Source organism: Sceloporus occidentalis, unplaced genomic scaffold (assembly GCF_023333645.1).
Source record: "Sceloporus occidentalis isolate IW3139 unplaced genomic scaffold, rSceOcc1.0.p SCAF_2, whole genome shotgun sequence".
Taxonomy (NCBI): domain Eukaryota; kingdom Metazoa; phylum Chordata; class Lepidosauria; order Squamata; family Phrynosomatidae; genus Sceloporus; species Sceloporus occidentalis.
Genome location: NW_028316982.1, coordinates 233,450,830 through 233,471,222, shown reverse-complemented (window position 1 = coordinate 233,471,222; position 20,393 = coordinate 233,450,830). Strand labels below are relative to the sequence as shown.

The 20,393-nt window shown below is 39.4% G+C and overlaps 1 protein-coding gene across 4 annotated transcripts in view; it reads left to right on the top strand.

The window, feature by feature from the left end:
- Positions 1-19,711, top strand: part of LOC149319818 (transcription termination factor 2-like) — a 31,859-nt gene extending 12,148 nt beyond the window's left edge. For all 4 annotated transcript variants that reach the window (XM_089512423.1, XM_089512424.1, XM_089512420.1 and 1 more), the window contains 17 exons: positions 1,109-1,273; positions 1,721-1,878; positions 3,444-3,525; positions 5,224-5,346; positions 6,232-6,382; positions 6,938-7,043; positions 8,258-8,448; positions 9,522-9,675; positions 10,747-10,838; positions 12,944-13,020; positions 13,592-13,734; positions 13,957-14,127; positions 16,089-16,141; positions 16,348-16,501; positions 18,543-18,625; positions 19,078-19,152; positions 19,488-19,711. In XM_089512423.1, the coding sequence (XP_089368549.1) occupies positions 1,109-1,273; positions 1,721-1,878; positions 3,444-3,525; positions 5,224-5,346; positions 6,232-6,382; positions 6,938-7,043; positions 8,258-8,448; positions 9,522-9,675; positions 10,747-10,838; positions 12,944-13,020; positions 13,592-13,734; positions 13,957-14,127; positions 16,089-16,141; positions 16,348-16,501; positions 18,543-18,625; positions 19,078-19,152; positions 19,488-19,632 (2,123 nt within the window). In that variant the 3' untranslated portion in view covers positions 19,633-19,711. The remainder of the gene's footprint in view (positions 1-1,108; positions 1,274-1,720; positions 1,879-3,443; positions 3,526-5,223; positions 5,347-6,231; positions 6,383-6,937; positions 7,044-8,257; positions 8,449-9,521; positions 9,676-10,746; positions 10,839-12,943; positions 13,021-13,591; positions 13,735-13,956; positions 14,128-16,088; positions 16,142-16,347; positions 16,502-18,542; positions 18,626-19,077; positions 19,153-19,487) is intronic.
- Positions 19,712-20,393: the final 682 nt, after the last annotated feature.

Below are 20,393 nucleotides of genomic sequence, written 5' to 3'. Positions count from 1 at the left end.
TCCTGCTGCTACAATGCTGTTAAATTAAAAAGGGAGAAAAGGCAGTTTGCTTTGAGGAACAGATTTAGGCAACAGGCTTTCCCCCCAAACTAATTAGTGTGATAATTCTGAAAATAATAATTGCTTTGTGAACAAAGTGCACTTGATGGTCCTCAGCTTTTTCTTTCGAAAAGAACAGATAATTTGTCTATAATAGGGGTTGGAGTCGTGTGGTTCTACAGGCTTGGGATAGGCAATTGTTTCTACATACCTTAAGATGAAACCTAAAAGCACCACATCTAAAGCTGACTCTTCAAACCAGTCTCCCTTTTGGGACTCTAGGAGCCACAGAACCCATGGCTTTTGACATCTAGCCAGGATGATTTTTGAATTCTTCTGATTCAAATCTTAGGTTTTGGAACATCTTAGGTTTTGGAACACATGTTAACAGTTCTGAAGTACCAGAAAGCTTGCCTTTTAAAAAACAACAATATATTGGTGCCAAGTATTGTTATTATCCAGCTCTGATGTTACTCTTGTTCAGACATGGCAACCTAATTTTCATCCAGTATGTCAGTAGTTACTCTAGGTTTGTGACTGTTGAAATCTATCATGTGGTCTTAGCAAATAGAAACTCTGTTAACAGTTCGTTATTTCATGGACACAAACATGCACAGCGGACAATTTATAAACTGTTCACTGTCGGCCCTCTGTGTTGGTAGGTTAGTCATCTGCAGATTGGAGCATCTGTGGATGGCCCCACCCCTTTATCATCAAAGCACATCAGCGTCCATTGACGCGAATGGGATTTGCGGCCCCATGTTATTTGGGATCTGGAACCGAACCCCTGCCAATACAGAGGGCTGACTGTACTTGACTGCATTACTTTAATTTGCCATTGAGGAAACTATTTTTGAACGCACTCAAATGTGAAAGAAAGAAAGCACCAAAAAGATTCCAGCTCAATGAAGAGACTTATCTTCTTTAATGAAAAAAATTATCTCCAAAGTTTTAAAAATAGATCGAAACATGGACTTATATTTCCCACCACATGCAGTCTAAAATTATACTGTCCATAACTGTACCATGCCCTGTTTTCTTCATATTTCAACTGGATTTTGTCCATCAGGAGAGGTGAACCATATCCAGCAGGAAGAGACGGAGCCCAATCCCATTGAGCCACAAAATGCTGTGATGAGAGGAGGGCCAGAACCATTCCAGAAGCAGCACGCAGTCAGTTCCTTAGAGCTCCATCTTCCTTTGGGATCTAGTCATCACTGTAGTAACACTACAGGTAAAAGTGGGAGGGTGTGCCCCCAGTGTGAATATAAACTACAGTATTGGAATTTATGCAATTACTGATGGTGTGACTAAAAGCAAAATAGTTTCATTTCATGGAGTGCACAACGTGTGGTTTTCCCAATGCTTTTGGCCTGCTGCTCCCATAATTCCTCACCATTGTCTGTCCTGCCTGGTGCTGAGGGAAGTTGCATTCCCAGTAATTTCTGGAGAGCTCAAGTTTCCTTTTTCTTTTTTACACAATCTTTCTAATATATAATATTTATTTTATTGGCTGTTCTGTTTACTAGTGGAAAGAGAAGACAATAGCATGTAGTAGACACCTATTTAGTTTTACTCTTCAGTTTTCCACTGTTCTACCCTAACCACTGAGCTTTCACTTTCATTTAAGAATCACTGATGTTATTCCTTGTTATTTGGCTTTCCTTATACTTTCTTCCAGAGGATTCCCATATGCAGGTCCTTTATGGAGGGCAAATGACTGAAGAACGTCTTCAGGCAGTGTATAATGCCACAAGTGATGCAATTAACCAGCTTCATAAATCTCTCGAGTCCTGCCCCACAGAGAAGGAAGTGGTTGAGGATCCATTTGGGTTGAGGGTGAGTAAAGTCCAAAAGAACCAACATGAGGTTTCTTCCCTATAATCTTTTCACTTCCAGTGTTTTGCTAGCTTTACTAAAGCTAAAAAGTATTTCAGCAGTGTGCCTTCAAATGTTTAATGCTTCCATTGAAAACAAGAGAAAACAGGTTGGAACAGTTTTATTATTTTATTTATTTTTATTTATTTAGGTATTTATGTCCCGCCCTTCAGCCCTAATGGCTCTCAGGGCGGCTTACAATATTATTTTTAATCAGACAGTTTGACTGCAGTCTTCTAGTTTTAATAACCCTGCTACCTCTGAGCTTCCTTGCAACTTGAAGCTTATCTGGCCTAATAATTTCTGAAAAATGAACTGAACTCCTTTGTTCTAGTTTCTTGTTATTTTCCTTTTTTTCTGAGGATAATTTCATTTTATAGTCTTTAGAATATAGGAAATTCATCACTGAGACACAGAAAATTGAAAATGTAGATTGGTGTGAGCAATTAGACCTTTAGTTATTTTTGGACTGGAACAACCAACATACCATACTGTTGGCTATAGTTACTAGGGCTGATGGGAGTGTGGAGCAAAACATCTGGAGATTCCACCCATGATCATGATGATGAAAAGGAGGAACATGAACTATTTATATCCCACCTTTTTCCCCTCAGAACTGTGACTGATGATGATTTGCACATTAAGACAAACACAGTGTAAATTAAAACATGAAAATATTAAAATTTAAATATATTTAAACTCATTAAAATGCAAGAACAATTTAAAATATACCAGTAAACTAATAAAAAGCAATTTAAGACCATTGCAGTTAAAAGCATTACAGCACTTGAAAAATATTCAGTCCTTGAAAACCTATTGGAATAAAAAGAAAATAAAAAAGTCGTTGCCTGCTAATGGAAAGTCAGCAAGGGGGATGCCTGTCTAGGCTGCCTGGAAAGAAAATTTCAGAGCCTAGGAGCAGCCACTGAGAAGGCAATCCCAAACAGACATGCTTATGAAGGTAGTAGGATTCAGAAAGGGGACTGACCTGAGGATCTGAAAGGCTGGTAGGTCTCAGATGGGAAGATATGATATAGATATTAGAAGGTACAGAAAAGCTGGTTTGTTAGAAGAGAACTCCAGATGCTCAGAGTAGAAACAGAAGCTTCATTGTAGCTGTATTGACTCATTTTTAACCTTGATAATATTAAAGAATTTTTAAAACAAGAAAATTGTCATATGTAGGTTAATATTGTCACAGTATTGAAGTTTAAACAGTCTGGAAGCACTCATTGCTATGTCATTTTAGAAGCAAAGCGGTTATGGAGCTTATTGGTATCTACCCTGATTCCTATTTTTGCTGCTCAAGGAAGCATAGCATAAAATCATTTTTATAAACAAATGAAACAACTTTTACTGTATGAAATGTTGTGTATTACTGAAACCACAGTAAGGGTGAAATCTGCTACAAATAAAGTAGGAGCATGTATATTCTGATTACCTTGTAGGCTTAGACAGTAGATTATACACATTTAAGAAAATTTTACCTGGAAATTAATTTTGCAGCTTATAACTGATTTTCTCAGGTGTCCCTGCTGCTGCATCAAAAGCAGGCACTTGGATGGCTCCTGTGGCGGGAAAATCAGAAACCTTGTGGAGGGATATTGGGTAAGAATGTTTTCGGCAATTCATGATTCTGTAGTATATACTTTTCAAAAGACACTTGCAGTGAAATAGCCTTGTGTTCAAGATATACAGTATGTTGGATAAGGGAGAGAGAGCCTACGACATCAAGTTACGGTTTTGGCCATACTGCCGGGATTCTAGAGATGGAGTTCTTTAAAATATATATATATTTCCTGAGCTCTTTTAGAACAGAACATATTAATCTGAATTATGAGAAGACTTGTGTTCAGATCAGATTTGTATTTGCAGGGACTGGGTTCCCCTTGGGATAAGTTAAGGTTGTTACTCCAGAGCCATGGATCATAACAGTACAACCTTTCACATGTCTGTTTAGAAATAAGTTATTTTAAATTCAGTGGGACTTATTCCTAGGTAAATGCTTTTTGGATCACAGCCTTAATGTTCAACTAGAACCCCTACAGTAGGCACAAGGAACATTGGGTGGGAGGGGGGTTGAGGATTGACCTGGGAACCAGATTGCTTTTTGGCAAAATATCCCACAGCAACATGTCAGAGATATATTAATTTGTTTCCACATAAGATAGATGGAACCACCTCATGTTTTTCCCAATAGGTAAATACATCCAGTTGGTGACAAGGAAGGAATTTACTGTCTGATGGACATTTCATAAGGGCTGTGGGGCATACAGCATATAGGGAGAGTTTTCCATTTCTTCCCCTGTAGTGATTTCTCCCCTTGAATATGTCATTTGGGCTTTTTAAAAGCTCTATTTGACAATAATACAATTGGCCCTCCTTATCCTCAGATTTTTTTTATCCATGGCTTCAAAAAAGTATACATTCCAAATAGCAACCCTTGATTTTCCATTTTATATTAGAGACACCATTTCCCTTTTCCATTATATTTAATGGGATTTTGTTATCCATAGGGGTCCTGGAACCAAACTACAGTGGATAACAAGTGCCCACTGTAGTGGCTTTTAAAACTGTGGGCAGGGATAGTTGGAAGAGAAACTCTGGGCCAGTTGAAGTAGGCCTGTAAGCTCTGTATAACTCATGGGCTAGAGGTTATCTGTCCTGTAAACTTAAGACGTGGCTAAACAGGATGGTCCATGTGGGCAGATTCACATTTTCTCTGAAAAGTGGCCATCATAGGGTCTCACTTACTATTTTAAGTATGGGACAGAAGGTCCTTTCTCACTAAACTCCAAAATACACTGCAGAAATAATCCATTTTGAGACTGCTTTAACTGCCCTGGCTCAATGCTAGGGAATTCTGGGAACTGGAGTTTTGTGAGACATTCAGCCTTCTCTGTCAGAGAGCTCTGATACAACAATAAACTACAATTCCCAGGATTCCCTACAACTGAGCCATGGTAGTTAGTGGTCTCAAAATGGATTATTTCTGCAATGTGTTTTTCGACCTATGTAGTTATATGAATTCTACTTTAACTGCCATGGCAACATCTGGTGGAGTCCTGAGATTTACAATTTATGGAGAGCTATTTAAAATTCTTAGCCAGAGAGTTCTAGTGGCTCAACAGACTGCAGACCCCAGAGTTCAAGAGCATGCAGCCATAGCAGTTGAAGTGGAATCATATAGTACTGTAAATGAAAGACCCAGAATTAAGTCTTGAGTTAAAGTGTACAGCACTCATCATGCCCATCAATCCTCATTTCTAATTCTTGTTGTTTTTCTCTGCTGCTTTTTCTTCCTAGCGGATGATATGGGCTTGGGGAAGACTTTAACAATGATTGCTCTTGTCTTGGCCCAGAAGTCTAAACAGAGAGAAGAGGGGAAAGTGAAAGAGAAGAAACTAGAACTGTGGATGTCAAGACAAGGTACAGAAATAATACATAACTGATCATTCTACTGCCATTTGTGTGCATGTGCATGCACGCATGTGCACATACCTTGTCTTCAAGTTAACTTATAGTGACCTTGTGAGTTTCACAGAAATTTCTGAGGCAAGGAATATTCAGAGCTAGTTTACCAATGCCTTACTATGAAATATAACCTACAGCACTTGATATTTCATGTTGGTCTCCCATCCAAGTACTAACCAGGTCTCACCCTGTTTAGCTTCCAAGATCAAGCAAACTTACTATAATAAAAATAGATTCACTTGTACTAGTTGTTTGAGAGCCAGCATTGCATAGTGGTTAGAGCATTGGACTATGACTCTGGATTCCCACTTGACCATGTAAACCCACTTGGTGACCTTGGGTGGGCCACACACTCTCAAACCCAGAAAACCCCATGATGGGTTTGCCTTAGGGTCACCATAAATTAGAAATGATTGGAAGGCATACAGTAACAACAAATACTAGCTGTGTAGAGAGGAAATGTGGTATCTGAGGCAGCTATCCATAGAAGTGATTAAAAAAACAACAGCAGCATTAATCAAACTGGTATTTCAGTCTCAGTTCTTCAAGTGCTAGACTTTTGATATCAAAATGTAAGCAACCACCATAAGAAGGTAGGTATTGGTTTGAGGGAAGATTTGAAATAATAGACAAAACCTTTTTGTGGGGGGGAGGGAGAAGCCCTAGCCAAAAAAAACCCCAAGGTTCAGTGAAGACCAAATATGTTTAAGGGCTGTGAAATGCTGGCAGATGGAGGAGATGGAACAGGAGTGACTGAAGCACTGAACAGAAGCACTCCATGTGCCAAACTGTTTTGTTTCATGCCCCACTTGTATTCACCTCTTAATGTTTTGTTTCAAGATTCCTGTGTTATCAACTCTCATTCCACTCTGATTGTCTGCCCTGCATCTCTAATTCATCACTGGAAAAACGAGATTGAAAGACACGTGAGAAGTGGCAATCTGAAAGTCTGTTTGTACCATGGACCCAACCGAATTAAGAATACTACTTCGTAAGTTATAAAGTAGCTCCAGGATATGCCCTGCATTGCTGGAAGTTAAGGAAGCTTGGCCCTGAAACACTGCTTTGCTTTTCTAAAATTTTCATCTAGAATTAACTGCAGTTCACTCTTTTATCTCTTGTTGCTATAAGCAATTGCTTCCCATTCTTATGAAGATAGATGAAAAAACCTTTCATCTCTTGCACTGTGGACTTGGAACCAAAACACAAGTGTTGTATTGATTTGTCTGTCCCTTTCACCATTTCTATGAAGACAAGGGAAAACAGATAGAAGATTAGATAGACATATATGTACATTTCATACGAGTCAAGTTTTCCATTTGTTGCCTTCTCTTTTTTTTTCATTAAGAGAACTCTGTACTGGCTTATCCATAGATAGCATTTTTATGGAGTAACCCCCTTTGGACACAGTAGAACTTACTTCTGAATAAATGTGCATGTGATTGCACTAAGATTTTTCATTTGAGTCCAGAGTTGATTAAAACACCATTTTAAAAATTGATCTGAAGTATCATATTGTTTACCAGTTCCCTCCTCTTCTTTACAGCCTTTCTCAGTATGACATTGTTGTCACTACTTATAGTATTCTAGCCAAGGAAATTCCTGCACAGAAAGAAGAAGCACAGACTGCTGCTGAAGACCTTAAAGTAGAGGTGATTGACACATGCACACTTGCTTTTAAAAGGCGTTTGTGTTTGATCCTTTGAGACTGATATGCATGGCTTTTGCTATATTTCTTAATGGCCCAGATAGCTAGGAGAAAGCACATAAGGACTGATTCTTTTCTTTTGAAATGTTATTGTAGTTGCAATGAACATATGTCCGGTGTTATATGGTTGTGCTGTATTCACCATTTGTAGCTCCATGTTCACCCCTGAAGCTCTAAAGACAATTGATTAATTGCGAAACTTGGAACATTGCTTCTTTAGATTACAACTCCCAGAATCCTTCCTCAGCATGGCTGGAGTATTCTGGAAATTGTAATCGAAGTAATTTTTAAAACTTTGATGAATTGCATGTACTTGTTCTTCTTAAATATGATGTCTTGCAATGTTACTTAAAAAATACAGTTCGCAATACAGTGAACCCTTGATATCCATTATGGTTTGTTTTCAGAACTCTTTTTTTTTTCAAGCTGTGGATGGTTGAATCCATGGATAAAGAATCGTGGGTATGGAGGGCCAATTATATATTAAATTAGGATTCTAATGCTAAATAAGAGAAGTTTTTCCATATCTTATACAGAAATGCTTGAGGAATTAAGAGGGTTTCAGTACAAACTGACTTGATTTGCATCCTGTACAAGTCTGGGAATTGGACTACTATTATCTGTCCATTGGGTTTTGTACATTTCCAACTGTTCTGAGGCAGTTGCCAACTCAAAAAAAATATCAAAATAAGTTTAGAATTAGGTATTTTAAAGAACTGTACACTTGGAATAGAATAGAAGGAACCAATGTGGCATAGTGATTTGAATGTTGGACTATGACTCTTTTTTTCCTTTTGTTAATTCCCCCCCCCCCCCAGTTGTTAAATTTACATTTGCTCCAACCAAAAGGAATAGTAAAGCTAAGTGAATTTAGCTGTGTGTTAAATGTATGCCTATTTGATGTATTTGCATATTCAGTTGCATTCCTAATATCCAAGTACTGTAACTGCAGAATTAGGGAGAATAGAAGTTTAGTCTCTCTAAATCTGTAAGATGCAGAATATTTTGTTTGTTTGAAATTTAAAACCCTTATGTGTAAAGGACTGTTACAATGGAATGTAGGATCATAGTCTGTTCCCCTCTGCTTTGATATGTTTACTTTATTTTAGTTCACCTTTACTGTGAAACTATAAATGCCAAGTCTATTCTCTGTTCTAGGATCAATCATTTCCTTTCTCGCCTTTGCCTTGGATACACTGGGCTCGAATTATTCTAGATGAGGCTCACAACATTAAAAACCCCAAAGTGCAGGCCTCAATGGCTGCCTGTAAACTGAGAGCAACTGCCAGATGGGCCGTTACTGGGACACCAATTCAGAATAACCTCTTGGATATGTACTCCTTGCTGAGGTAAGTTAATCTCACTAGTGAACATGCAAAGTCATATGCATACCTTTATTTTGGCCAGTAAAAGGGAATAAAATAGAATAGATAAAACACAATGTAATATATTAAAATACAATATTAAATACAAAATTAAAAAACAGTGCTAAATATAAAATATTTATATTATTTTAAAAAACAGCATAAATTGGTAATACCTTTAATCCTAAAAGAACATCCTCCCCTGACAAGCTATTGCACAAAAACCTTGGCTGTAATCTCAGGAAACTGATCAGCCAAAAGGTCATCAGTGTAAAATGCATTTTCCTGGTATACTTTGTAAAACTGGATTAATAAAGTGGTGTTGAAGGTCACAGTAGAAAGATCAATACAATAAACATGCTCCACAATTTCTACTTTCTGTGCCTTACAAGGACACAATCATTCACAATATGTATGTTATATCTTCCCTTCAGTACTGCAGATGGAAGCACATTGAATTTAGCCAGAGTGAATGCTTTCCTATACTTTGGAACAATTAGATTGATCAGATGATACAAATAAATAAATAAATAAATAAAATAGGAAGAAGAGCCCACCCTCTGTCTTTAAAAGCTGGAAAAATGGAAGCTGCACTTGCGTGATTTTGCAGCTTGATATCCCAGATACACTGGTGTATGTGTTCTTTAACTCGTATATAATCCTAGTAAATGAAGCCTGATTTGTGAGTTCCTTTTTTAAAGGGCCTTAAACTACATACATACACTCAACCATATATGTACTCACTTCACAGCAGCACTTCTTAATTTTAATTCTCCAGATCTTTTGGACTTCCAGAAGCCCCAGTAGCATGGCCAATGGTGAGGGAACTTGGGATCTAAAGTCCATAATGTCTGGTGGGCCAAAAGTTGAGAACCAATAGACTCCCAAGAAATACATATTTCTATATGCTTATTGTGTTGCCAATGTTAGTGTAAGAAAGATGCAGTCTATCTTACCTATAATTTAGTAGACAACTTATTCCTCCTCCTTTGCAGTGTTAGTGGCAGTCTTTTACTTGGCACTGATACCTTTCATTTACTCCATTTTTGTCTCACTAGATTCCTTCGCTGCTTTCCTTTTGATGAATTCAAGGTGTGGAAGAATCAGGTTGATAATAATACAAGAAAAGGAGGAGAGAGATTAGCTATTTTAACTAGGAGTCTATTATTACGAAGAACTAAGGATCAGCTGGACTCATCTGGCAAGCCTTTGGTATCATCTAACCTTTGTTTTCCCCACCCTTTCTTCATTTATTCCTCCATGGCAGGACTCCCATGAATAATTCTTCTTCACTAATGACACTTCTGAAGTCAGAGAATCCTGCAATGGTAGAATGGGTTATATGATTTCAAATTGCAGGGGGAGAATCTTATGTTAATGCTCTTGCATGTAAATAGTAATAATAAAAATCAGATGTTCTGTAACTAGTGAGGAAACTAGTAGAGTAGGAGAAAGAAGATTTCTTTATGATGTGCTTTTTGTTAATTTGCCGAAATCATTGTGACTAGAGTAATAAAAATTTGATCCCTTGTTTGTAAACTGAAATGGCACAGGCTGGTGTCACCATTTCTTACCACCACCTATGCATACCATCTTAAGTGATTTGATATTTTAAAATATCCAGAAGAGTTTACTATTTTACTTGGCACTGAAAGTGAGCATACAAGTAGTGCAATAAAGTTGAACACACATTGGTCCACTGATACTTTCTACTGGCAAATATCACTTTTTCAGAGCCCGGGAAGGTGGGCCTTTTTATTTTAAAAAAGAGACTACACCTCCCAGAACCACCCCCCCCCCAAAAAAAAAAAAACAAACCTATGAGCATTGCCTGGGCAGCTTGAAGAATTCTGAGACTTGGGTTCTTTTTTTAAAATAAACCTTTTCTGAACTTTTTTTTTTAAAACTTGTTAGTCTACTAAACAGATACTTTGGATCTTCTGTGCACAACAGTAGTTTGTTTTCTTGCTTAGATGTATCTAGGCAGAGGATTCTAAGTACTGGAGATTTATGTATCAGGAAGGATTTTCCGCTTTGGCTAAGTGCCGGCTGGAGAGAAAATCCAGCTAATGTTAGGCTTTAGGCCCTGGAATCTGGGCATTATCACAGTGGCCCAGTTAATTGCTCCAAAGGAGTATTAAAGGCACCTATACTCCATCTGCATAGTATGCTCATAGCTCTTAGCATATGGAGCACAAGGATATATGTGCTACCTGTACCTTTGATAGAAGAAATGACTTTACAGTTTTTGAACTGTTGCTTTGTATGGATTCTTCTGTCTAGGTGTTACTGCCTCAGCGTCTCACTCGCCTGCACAGATTAAAACTCTCCAAAGATGAACAGTCGGTGTATGATGTTCTGTTTGCAAGATCAAGGTATGGTCAATGTCTGTGAAGGCATTAAGAATCAATTAATCTTTGTGGTCTTCTCAGCCTTATTTAGGTTTAACATTATCATTCTTCTGTTTGGAACAGTATTTAAATGACAGTACAACACCCTTCCTTTTCCCATACCCTTTTTGATGCAAGCAAGCTTTCCCATTACTGACAATTCAACTCTATGGTAATAGTTGTCATTTTGGTAATTTGTCCTGATATAGTACTTCTTGTCTTGTTGTGTGCCTTTAAGACTTATGGCAACTCTACTTATGGCTGGGTTTTCTTGCCACATGGTCAGAGGAGGTTTTTTGAATTGTATTATGTATTTATATTCTGCCTTTTCTCCAGAATGGGATTCAAGGCAGCTTGCTTGCTTTGAGGCTGAGAGAGTATGACGTGCCCCAGGTCACCCAGTGGGTTTCCTCTGGTTTCCAGAGTTGTAGTCCAATGGCCAGTAATGCTTCAGCATATATATATTCAGAAAAATAATGTTACAAAGTAGCCTCTGGCCCTGGAGTTGCATATCGTTCTCAGCCAAATTTCAAAACCTTACTCCAAATGATCAGACTTATCTCAGGAGCAATCTTTTACTTCCTGGTCAGGCAGAAAAAGTAAGAAAAGAAGTGGCCCCACTCACTTTTGGTTCTGACCTCACCCCCAATATTATATAGTCCTCAGTATTGTATACCAAGGGAATACAATCAACAGCAAAAAAAAAAAAAAAAAAAAAAAAAAATTATCCACTCGAGCCTTAAAGCTTTAGTGTCCAAGACAGAATTGGTTCTCTGCTTATTCTCTCCAATATTTTCACTTTTTTTCCTCTTAGAAAGAGTCTTCGGTTTTTCTATTGGTTACATATGTTAGCTATTTCCCCTTGTGTTTCATGTCATAGGAGATCCCCTTCCATTTTTCTTGGGGGGGAAATCTCAAAAAAATATTCAAGTAGAATTGTGCCTTCACGTGGCACAATTCTCCTCTAAAACAAAGGTTACACCTCATACCTTCTTGTAGTGGAAAATCTTGGAATCTCTCCCACCCCTGGAAAAACTGTCTTCCCCAATTTAGACCAAAAATGAGCTTCCTGTGAATATCAGTGTCACATGGAGGAGCTGGTGGAACTCCAGGAGGGTCTTGAGGCCATAAAAACTGCCCCCACAACTTTATCCATGTCAGTATAGTTCTTTCTTTGGCAAAAACTTGGAGAGTCACACCATTGTTATTGGGCAATTTTTTGTTCAAATACATAGTAGACATTTGCTAACAGAAACTTTTCTGCAGAGTTGGCTGTTTGACTGTTGTTTGTTTTAATTATTTGTTTGAGATTAATTATGGTAGAGTGCTATTCAGTTTCTCCAGCTCTCTTTTAATTACAATTTATGGTTGAGGGATTGAGTTTGGGTTTTTTTTTTTATCTTTTTGACTGTCTCCCTTTTCCAGTTTGCCTTCTCTGAATAGTGAAACTACCCCTATCTATCTATCTATCTATCTATCTATCTATCTATCTATCTATCTACCATATTTTCCGGCATATAAGATGACCCCCAACTTGGTGTGCGTTGGAAGAGGGGTAGTCTTATACGGTGAGTTTGGAATGTACTCACCGTATAAGACTACCCCTCTTCCAACGCACACCAAATAAAAAATTTTAAAACATCATATTTGATTTCAATATGATAATTTAAATTCAAATGCTTATTACATGCAGGTCCTTAGCAGGAAACCTTGTTGTATACAAAGCCTGCTTAGATTGGTCAGCTCTCCCTGCCTGGCCAGCTCTCCCTGTCTCCAAGACTATCAGAGTGGACGCTACTTTCATATGATCGCCGCATATGGCAGGGATGCGGCCGTGGCCGTTTTTGAGCTCCCCCCACCATATGCGGCGACCACTGATTCTCCAGTCCAGCTCAGAAGTTTCAGCATCTGCCCTATATATAATATGACACCGGGCGTATAAGACGACCCCTGACTTTTGAGAAGATTTTCCTGTGTTAAAAAGTAGTCTTATACACCAGAAAATACAGTATCTATCTCAGGCTTGTGCATAAGAGAAGAAGTGGGCCTGTCTAAATGTTCTTTCATGGTGCTTTTTTGTCTTCAACCAGATCAACGCTGCAGTCCTACCTCAGACGACAGGACACTAAGTCTGCAGGGTCCAGTGAGGGTAACCCATTTGATAAAGGTTAGAACTCAGATACTCTTCTGGTATCTGCAGAAATGTGTGGAGAGGAATCTAATGTGGGTAGTCTCAAGTACACAATTAATTCCATTCCCCATCCTGATCTGTTGCTGTAGTCATTTTTCTGTAGCCTGCTCCATCTGTTGTTGTTGTTGTTGTTATTGTGTGCCTTCAAGTCATTTCTGACTTATGGTAACCCTAAGGCAAACCTGTCATGGAGTTTTCTTCTCAACAGTTGTTCAGAGGATGTTTGTCATTGCCTTTGCCTGAGGCTGGGAGCATGTGACTTGTCCAAGGCCAACCAGTGTGTTTCATGGCCAAGCAGGGGATCAAATCCTGGTCTTGTGTCATAGTCCAGCACTCAAACCACTACACTATGCTGGCTGTTATTACTATAGAATAATTATGTCTTATTGCCAGCTGCAACCTTGTCCCACAGTGTTTGGAGTGGGTCTTTATGCCTGCATTCCTTTTGGTTTTCTGATTCTTCTTAAATTCTGAACCCTTCTTAAACTCTGAACAGAAACCTTGCTGGTGTTGCTTCTGACATATCTGTGGTTTTCTCTTTTGATAGGACTACCACAGTTCAGGCTGAATCAACAGGACTCTCTGGGAAAGACCTGCAAAGATAATCCCCCCGTCTCCACTACCATTCACATCTTGTCCCTGTTGCTCAGGCTCCGTCAGTGCTGCTGCCATCTTTCTTTGCTGAAAGTGGTAAAGACACAATAGATTTATGACTGTTGATCACCTCTAAATTGGTTATCCAAAGCTTGTGAAAATTGTGTTTTTGGACTACAGAATCAAAGACTCTGCTGGCCAGGGCTGCAGTGATCAGAGGATTCTGAGAGTTGTGATCCAGAGAAGTAACCTTGCTAAGGTTTGAGTTTATCTGAGATTAGAAGTTACCAGGACTTGGCTCTGTTCTTTTTGTTGCAGGCTCTAGATCAGGCGAACCTGACCAATGAAGGTATCTCTCTTACACTAGAGGAGCAGCTTAATGCTTTGACCTTGTCTGAACCAGAAAGCAGTGACCCCCACTCTATGGTGTACCTCCTGGGTGCAGCTTTCAGCGTGGACCTCTTTGAAAGCATCAGGCAGAGCACTAAAGTAAGATACAAGCACAGCTGGGAATTTGGACTCGGATTGTCCTTCCATACAAATAATGTTAGGTTGATTCCAAAGTCTTCATAATTACCACAGAGATTAAGGCTGACTGCATTATTGTGGGCAGGGAGGTGAGAAGACACAGTCAACTTGATTGACTCCCTGACAGACACATTCTAATTGTCTCTTCCTCCCACTCAATTCTTTCTACTCAGTCACTATAAGAAAAATGAAATAAATTACCAGTCAGTCCACTTGTTGTGTGCTTTCAAGTTGTTTCCAGTTTAGAGTGAACCTGTCACTGGGTTTTCCTGGCAGGTTTTATTCAGAAGAATTTTGCCATTGCCTTCCTCAGAGATTGTGTATTGGCCAGCATCACCAAGTGGGTTTCAGCCAGATTGGTCACTGGGAAAGCCAGAGGTGACCATATAACACAGATTCTAAAATCTCTTCACTGGCTGCCCATTAGTTTCTGGGTACCGTACAAGGTGTTGGTGCTGACCTTTAAAGCCCTCATGGCTTGGGTCTGGTCTACCTGCGGGACCACCTTCTTCCATATGATCCACCCCACACATTTAGGTCCTCTGGGAAAAACTTGCTGCAGCTGAAGAAGACTAGGTTGGCTGCGGTTACCCAGAGGACCTTTTCATCTGCCACTCCCAAACTATGGAATGGCCTGTCAGAGGAAATCCAACACATTAGTAAACTGGATGACTTCAAAAAGCCATCAAGACGGATCTCTTCCAACAGGCCTTTCCTGAATAATCTGCTCGGTCACCCCGCTGAAACAGACCATTCTTCTGATTACTCCCTACTAATCACCTATGATATCCCATTTCTTCCTGTCTCTGGTTAACTAACTGTTTTAATTATTTAATTTATAATTTATTATGATATGTTGAATTATTAAGTTACATGTGTAAGGAAGGAGGGAATAGTGTGATTTATTTGTATTAATAAATACAACAGGAGAGGTAGGATAAAAATAAAAATTTCCTATTATTGTTATTATTCTACAGCTAACAGAACTTGAACCCTGGACTCCTGGAATCCTTATCTAACACTAAATATCACATTGAGTTTTAGTCACCATAAATGACTGTTAGGTTAAGGCAGGATACATTCTTTGACCTCCCTTGCTTCAACCAGTCTCATGCTACTTGTGATCCACCAAGATGGAAAAGCTTGCCTTCTGCTGCTCCAGAGACTGGGACACATACCAGTGGATTCAAATTGCAGGAGTGAAGATTTCATCTGAATATTTAGAGGAACGTCCTGGCAGTGGTTGCTATTCAGCAATGGATTGGTCTGCCTTGGAGGAATATGGACTCTCCTGTAAAACAGTGGTTGCATGGTTGTCTTTTGGGGCTGCATTAGTTGTACAGTTGCCCCTCCATTTTCACAGGGCATCCATTCCGGACCCCCCTCCCCCATGAAAATGGAAATTTGCAAATATTCAAGTCCCATTGGCTTGAATAGCTGCACATTTCTGCAGGCGTATGCACCATTTTAGCCCTCCCAGCTTGCCGGTCCACAAAGGACCAATACCACGGACACAAAGTCTGCAAAAATGGGGGGACAACTGTATGTTCCTGTATGGCAGGGAGCTGGACTAGACAGCTCTTGTGGTTGCTTTCAGTTCTATGAGAATTGAGTTGAATTAAGAACTAGTGCCTGAGTTTGCTTGCTTTTCTCTTCCCACTCCATCACACATTCCTTCTTTGTCACTTGTCTTTGAGATTACTAGCCTGAGAGCAGAAACTGTCTTGTTTGTTATGAGTTTATGTAAACCACTCTGGAACTTTTCAGCTGAAGATCAGGGTAGAAATTTTCTGCATAAATTGTTCAATCTTAAGAAGTGTTTTTGAAATGAGCCTAATTCAGCTTCATAGAAGTGGAGCTTATATCTTGAGTAAACATTCTTGCGATTGAGCTGTAAACACACTGTCCTCTTATACTTCTAGCTCTCACATCTCTTGCAAGAGTTGAAGTCTATTCAAGCTCATTCTCAGAAAAGGTGAGTATCAGCACACTAGCTGCCTTTCTGGGTAGTATTGGGGATTTGGGAGGTATTGTAGTATAATCTCTTCCAATATTGCACTCTTCCGTGTATCAAGTTTTAAAGTAAGCCAGTGTTATCCATGTACTGGGGTAGGAGGTGGAGCAGAACAGTAATTTCTCTAAACACATTAAGACTAAATGCAGTTTCCCTCATCTTTTTAGTGTCATTGTGTCTCAGTGGACTAGTATGTTGAAGGTTGTAGCAGTGCACCTTGAAAAATTTGGGCTGAAATATGCCACAGTGGATGGCTCTGTGAATCCCAAACAGAGGATGGATATAGTTGAGGAATTCAACAATAACCCCAAAGGTCCTGAGGTATATTGTTATTGTTACTGTATTTATTTGTATTCTTTTTTCCCAGATTAAGACTCAAAGCAGTTTATAACAATAAAAAAATGTTAAAAATCCACAAAATAGAAAAATTAAAATACAAATAATCCCAAAGGTCTTGAGGCATATTGTTATTATATTTATTTCTATTCTGCCTTTTTCCCAGACTGGGATTCAAAGCATCTTATAACAATAAAAATTGTTTAAAATTCACAAGATAGAAAAATTAAAATACAAACTATCAGAAAAAATGAAACCATAAAAACATCATTAAAACTCACCAGCATAATGATCCAGCACATTGTGTAAGATGAACCTTATATAATTACTTATCAAATGCCTGTCAGAACAGAAAAGTATTTGCTTTTCTGTAAAAAGAAAGTAGGGAGGTTACTAGTCTAACTTCTCTAGGAAGGGAGTACCAGAGCCTGATGGCAGCCACTGAAAAGGCCCTCTCCTGTGTTCCCACCAGATGTACCTGTGAGAGTGATGGGATAGAGAGAAGGGTCTCCCCAGCATATCTCAGACCATGGGCTGGTTCATAAGGGATTATCCTTCAGATAATCTAGGCCTGAGCCATGTAGGGCTTTAAAGATCATAACCAGCACTTTGAACTGTACCTGGAAACAGAGCAGCAGCCAGTGTTGCTGCTGCAACAAGGGAGTCATATGCTCCCTGTAGCCAGCCCCAGTTAGTAATCTGACTGCAACTCTTTGGACCTTCTGCAGTTTGTGAATTCTCTTTAAAGGCAACCCCAGGTAGAGCACTTCACAGTAATCCAACCAGGATGTAACTAACGCACGTGTCACCATGACCAAATCTGACATCTCAAGGAATGGCTGCAGCTGACGCACAAGCTTTAAATGTGCAGATGCATTCCTGGTCACCACCAAAACCTGGGTCTCCATTCTCATGGCTGATTCCAGAAGCACACGCAAGCTGTAAACCTGTATGGGCATAACCTCATCCAGCACAGACTGAATCCCTCTTCCCTCATCTGCCTTTTGACTGACCTCTGTCTTGTCTGGATTTGTTTGCCCTTATCCAGTCCATTACTGATGACAGGCACTGATTTAGGACCAAAACAGCTTCCTTGGCTTGTGATGGAAAGGAATAATAAAGTTGGGTGTCACCTGTGTACTGATGGCACTGAACCCAAGCACTCCAGACAACCTTTCTCAGCAATTTCATGTACAGTATATGTTAAATAGCATGGAGGACAGAACCAAACCCTTAGGGGACCTCACAGGCCAAGGTGTTGAACAGGGGTCCCTCAGTACTACCTTCTGGGTTTGCCCCTTCAGGAAGGAACAAAGCCACTGTAAAACACTGCCCCCCAAGTCCCATCCCAGCAAGGCAACCCGGAAGAATGCTATGGTTGACTGTATCAAAAACCACCAAGAGATCCAGCAGAACCAACAGGGTCACACTCCCCCTGTCTAGCTCCCAGCGTAGCTCATCCACCAACCAAAGCCATAACCAGGCCTAGATAATAAATTTTCATGCAGACATCCCTGAAATCGAGAGGCCACCGTGTGCTCCAGATCTTTGCCTAAACATAGAATGTTTGAGACTGGCTGATAATTACCCAAAATGGTGGGATCCAGGGTTTTATCATAGCCTCCTTTTTGGGCAAGCTGGAACTGCCATGTTTTAGCGAAGCATTAATCCTTCCTTATACACTTTCTGAGGTATGGAAAGTGCATGATCCCACTTGTCATTGTGACTATCAGTGCTATGTTGGCTACTTAATTACCACATTATTAGAATAGTAATCATTGTAGTCCAATATGCTGTCTAAAAGTTACTTGTTACCTCTCCAGGATCAATTTTGAGGGGGCAGTGAAGGCCACAGGGGAGAAAATCCTATTGTACTAGTGGAAGTCCACTAGCATGATATTGGATTTAAACCAAGATGGCATCTCTGTAGGATCTCATTGCACAGTCTTAGTTTAAACTAGACATAGTCATAATGGTGTTTGTGGTGTGAAATAACTAACTGCTTTTGATTGTGCGGTTGTCACAGGTCATGTTGATTTCACTCTTGGCTGGAGGTGTTGGCCTGAATCTGGTTGGAGGAAACCATCTCTTTCTTCTTGATATGCATTGGTAAAGATATGACATTATGTGTTGAGTTTTTCATATCAGTGCAGTTTTACTGTTGTATATTTATTGCATTTCTTGCATATTTACTCCTATATCTGTAGGCTGAAGAATGCAATAAATTTATATCTCCATATAGTAGGTAATCCTTTTCAAATTAGCTTTTATCTTTCTCCCTCAGGAGAAATGGGAACATTTTATCCCCTTTCTTACAATAAACAGATTTCAAATATGCCACAAGACAGAGAAGAGTGGTGGGGGGAATGGAGGCGGGGGGAGTCATGTAGTTACTGCTTCATTCAGAGCAGAAAGGGCATTAAAGTGAGAAGGGAGTTTCCAGCTTGCAATTTTTCAATCCTGTGTGCCGAACAGAATGCATAGACTAGAGTATCTGTCCTGATTAAATAAAACTATTGTCATTAACAGTAGAATGACTGAGCAGTTCTCTTAAATTTTAGGAATCCAGCATTAGAAGACCAAGCCTGTGACCGCATTTACCGTGTGGGGCAGAAAAATGATGTCACAATCCACAGGTCAAGCTTTGTAAAATGTCTTTCTTCATTATTGTTGGAGTTTAATTTCTAAACATTGTGAGATCGTTTGAAATACTGGGTGAACAGGGCTAAAGTCAGGTTGCAAAATTCTTCCAGTCTACTTTCTTCATCATGGTCTGTGTCAGAGCTTAGAAAATTTACTTTTGGACAATTTTGCCCACATGGCCTCATGAAAATTGCAGTCCCAAAAAGTAACTTTATTGAATTTGGTCTGTGGTTTTTTCACAGCTTAGTTCTGCTTAAATATTTTAATAGTTTCTACTTGTGAGGTACCACAAAAATAATCCTGATCATGCTGTGTGCTTGACGTTTAGGTTTGTCTGTGAAGGAACAGTAGAAGAAAAGATTTCAGAGCTGCAAGCTAAGAAAAGAGAGCTGGCCCAGAAAGTACTGTCTGGAAAAGGTGACGCCTTCACAAAGCTCACCCTGGCAGATCTCCGACTCCTGTTCGGCATTTAAACATTGTTTCCTGTTGCCGTTGACACTCTTCTGCCTTTTTACATTTAAACATTTGTCATTGTATATATTTAAAATAAAGTGACTACAGTATTACTGTCCTGTTACTTTCTCAATTTTTGAAAGCATATTCTAGTATGAGTGAGCAAAGTGCCCTCTCACCACTGTGGACAAACAGGCTGGCTGGCTTCTCCGCTTTTGTTTTATTTTTACTTTACTTTTTGCACTTCCCTCTGGTCCTCTTCTATTGAAGAATTAATTTGGGGGGCTTGAAAGCTCATTTTCTGGATCTGGAAGTCTGCAGGAACAGAAGATTGGCAATAGCCCTTCTGCAAAGCCCTCCTAACCCTGTCTGAAAAACAAAAGTGGAAATGATCATCCAGCTATTTTCTGATTCAGTTTTTCAGGTACTTTTTGCCTTTTTGGTGCTGCTGCAGCCCAGGATAGGCTCTGCAGGAGGAAAATCACTCCATAGACCCTGGAACTTGCTCAGTCCTTCTGGAGAAAGAAGGATTTGCCCTTCTGGGAAAATGGTTAATGCAATCTGAGAAATGTCTGATACTGAATTGCTGAAAGAGTATGGTCTTCCTTTTATCCATAACTAATTTAGTTCACTGAGAGATGAATGCAGTTGCCCACATCACACAAATAGGATCAGGATCCACTGATTTATATTGCTTGTCCAAATTAACACTCCAGTTGAGGTTCCTACCTAGGAAAACCAAGTATACAAAGCTATCTCTTGTCATCTGCAGAATTTAAGC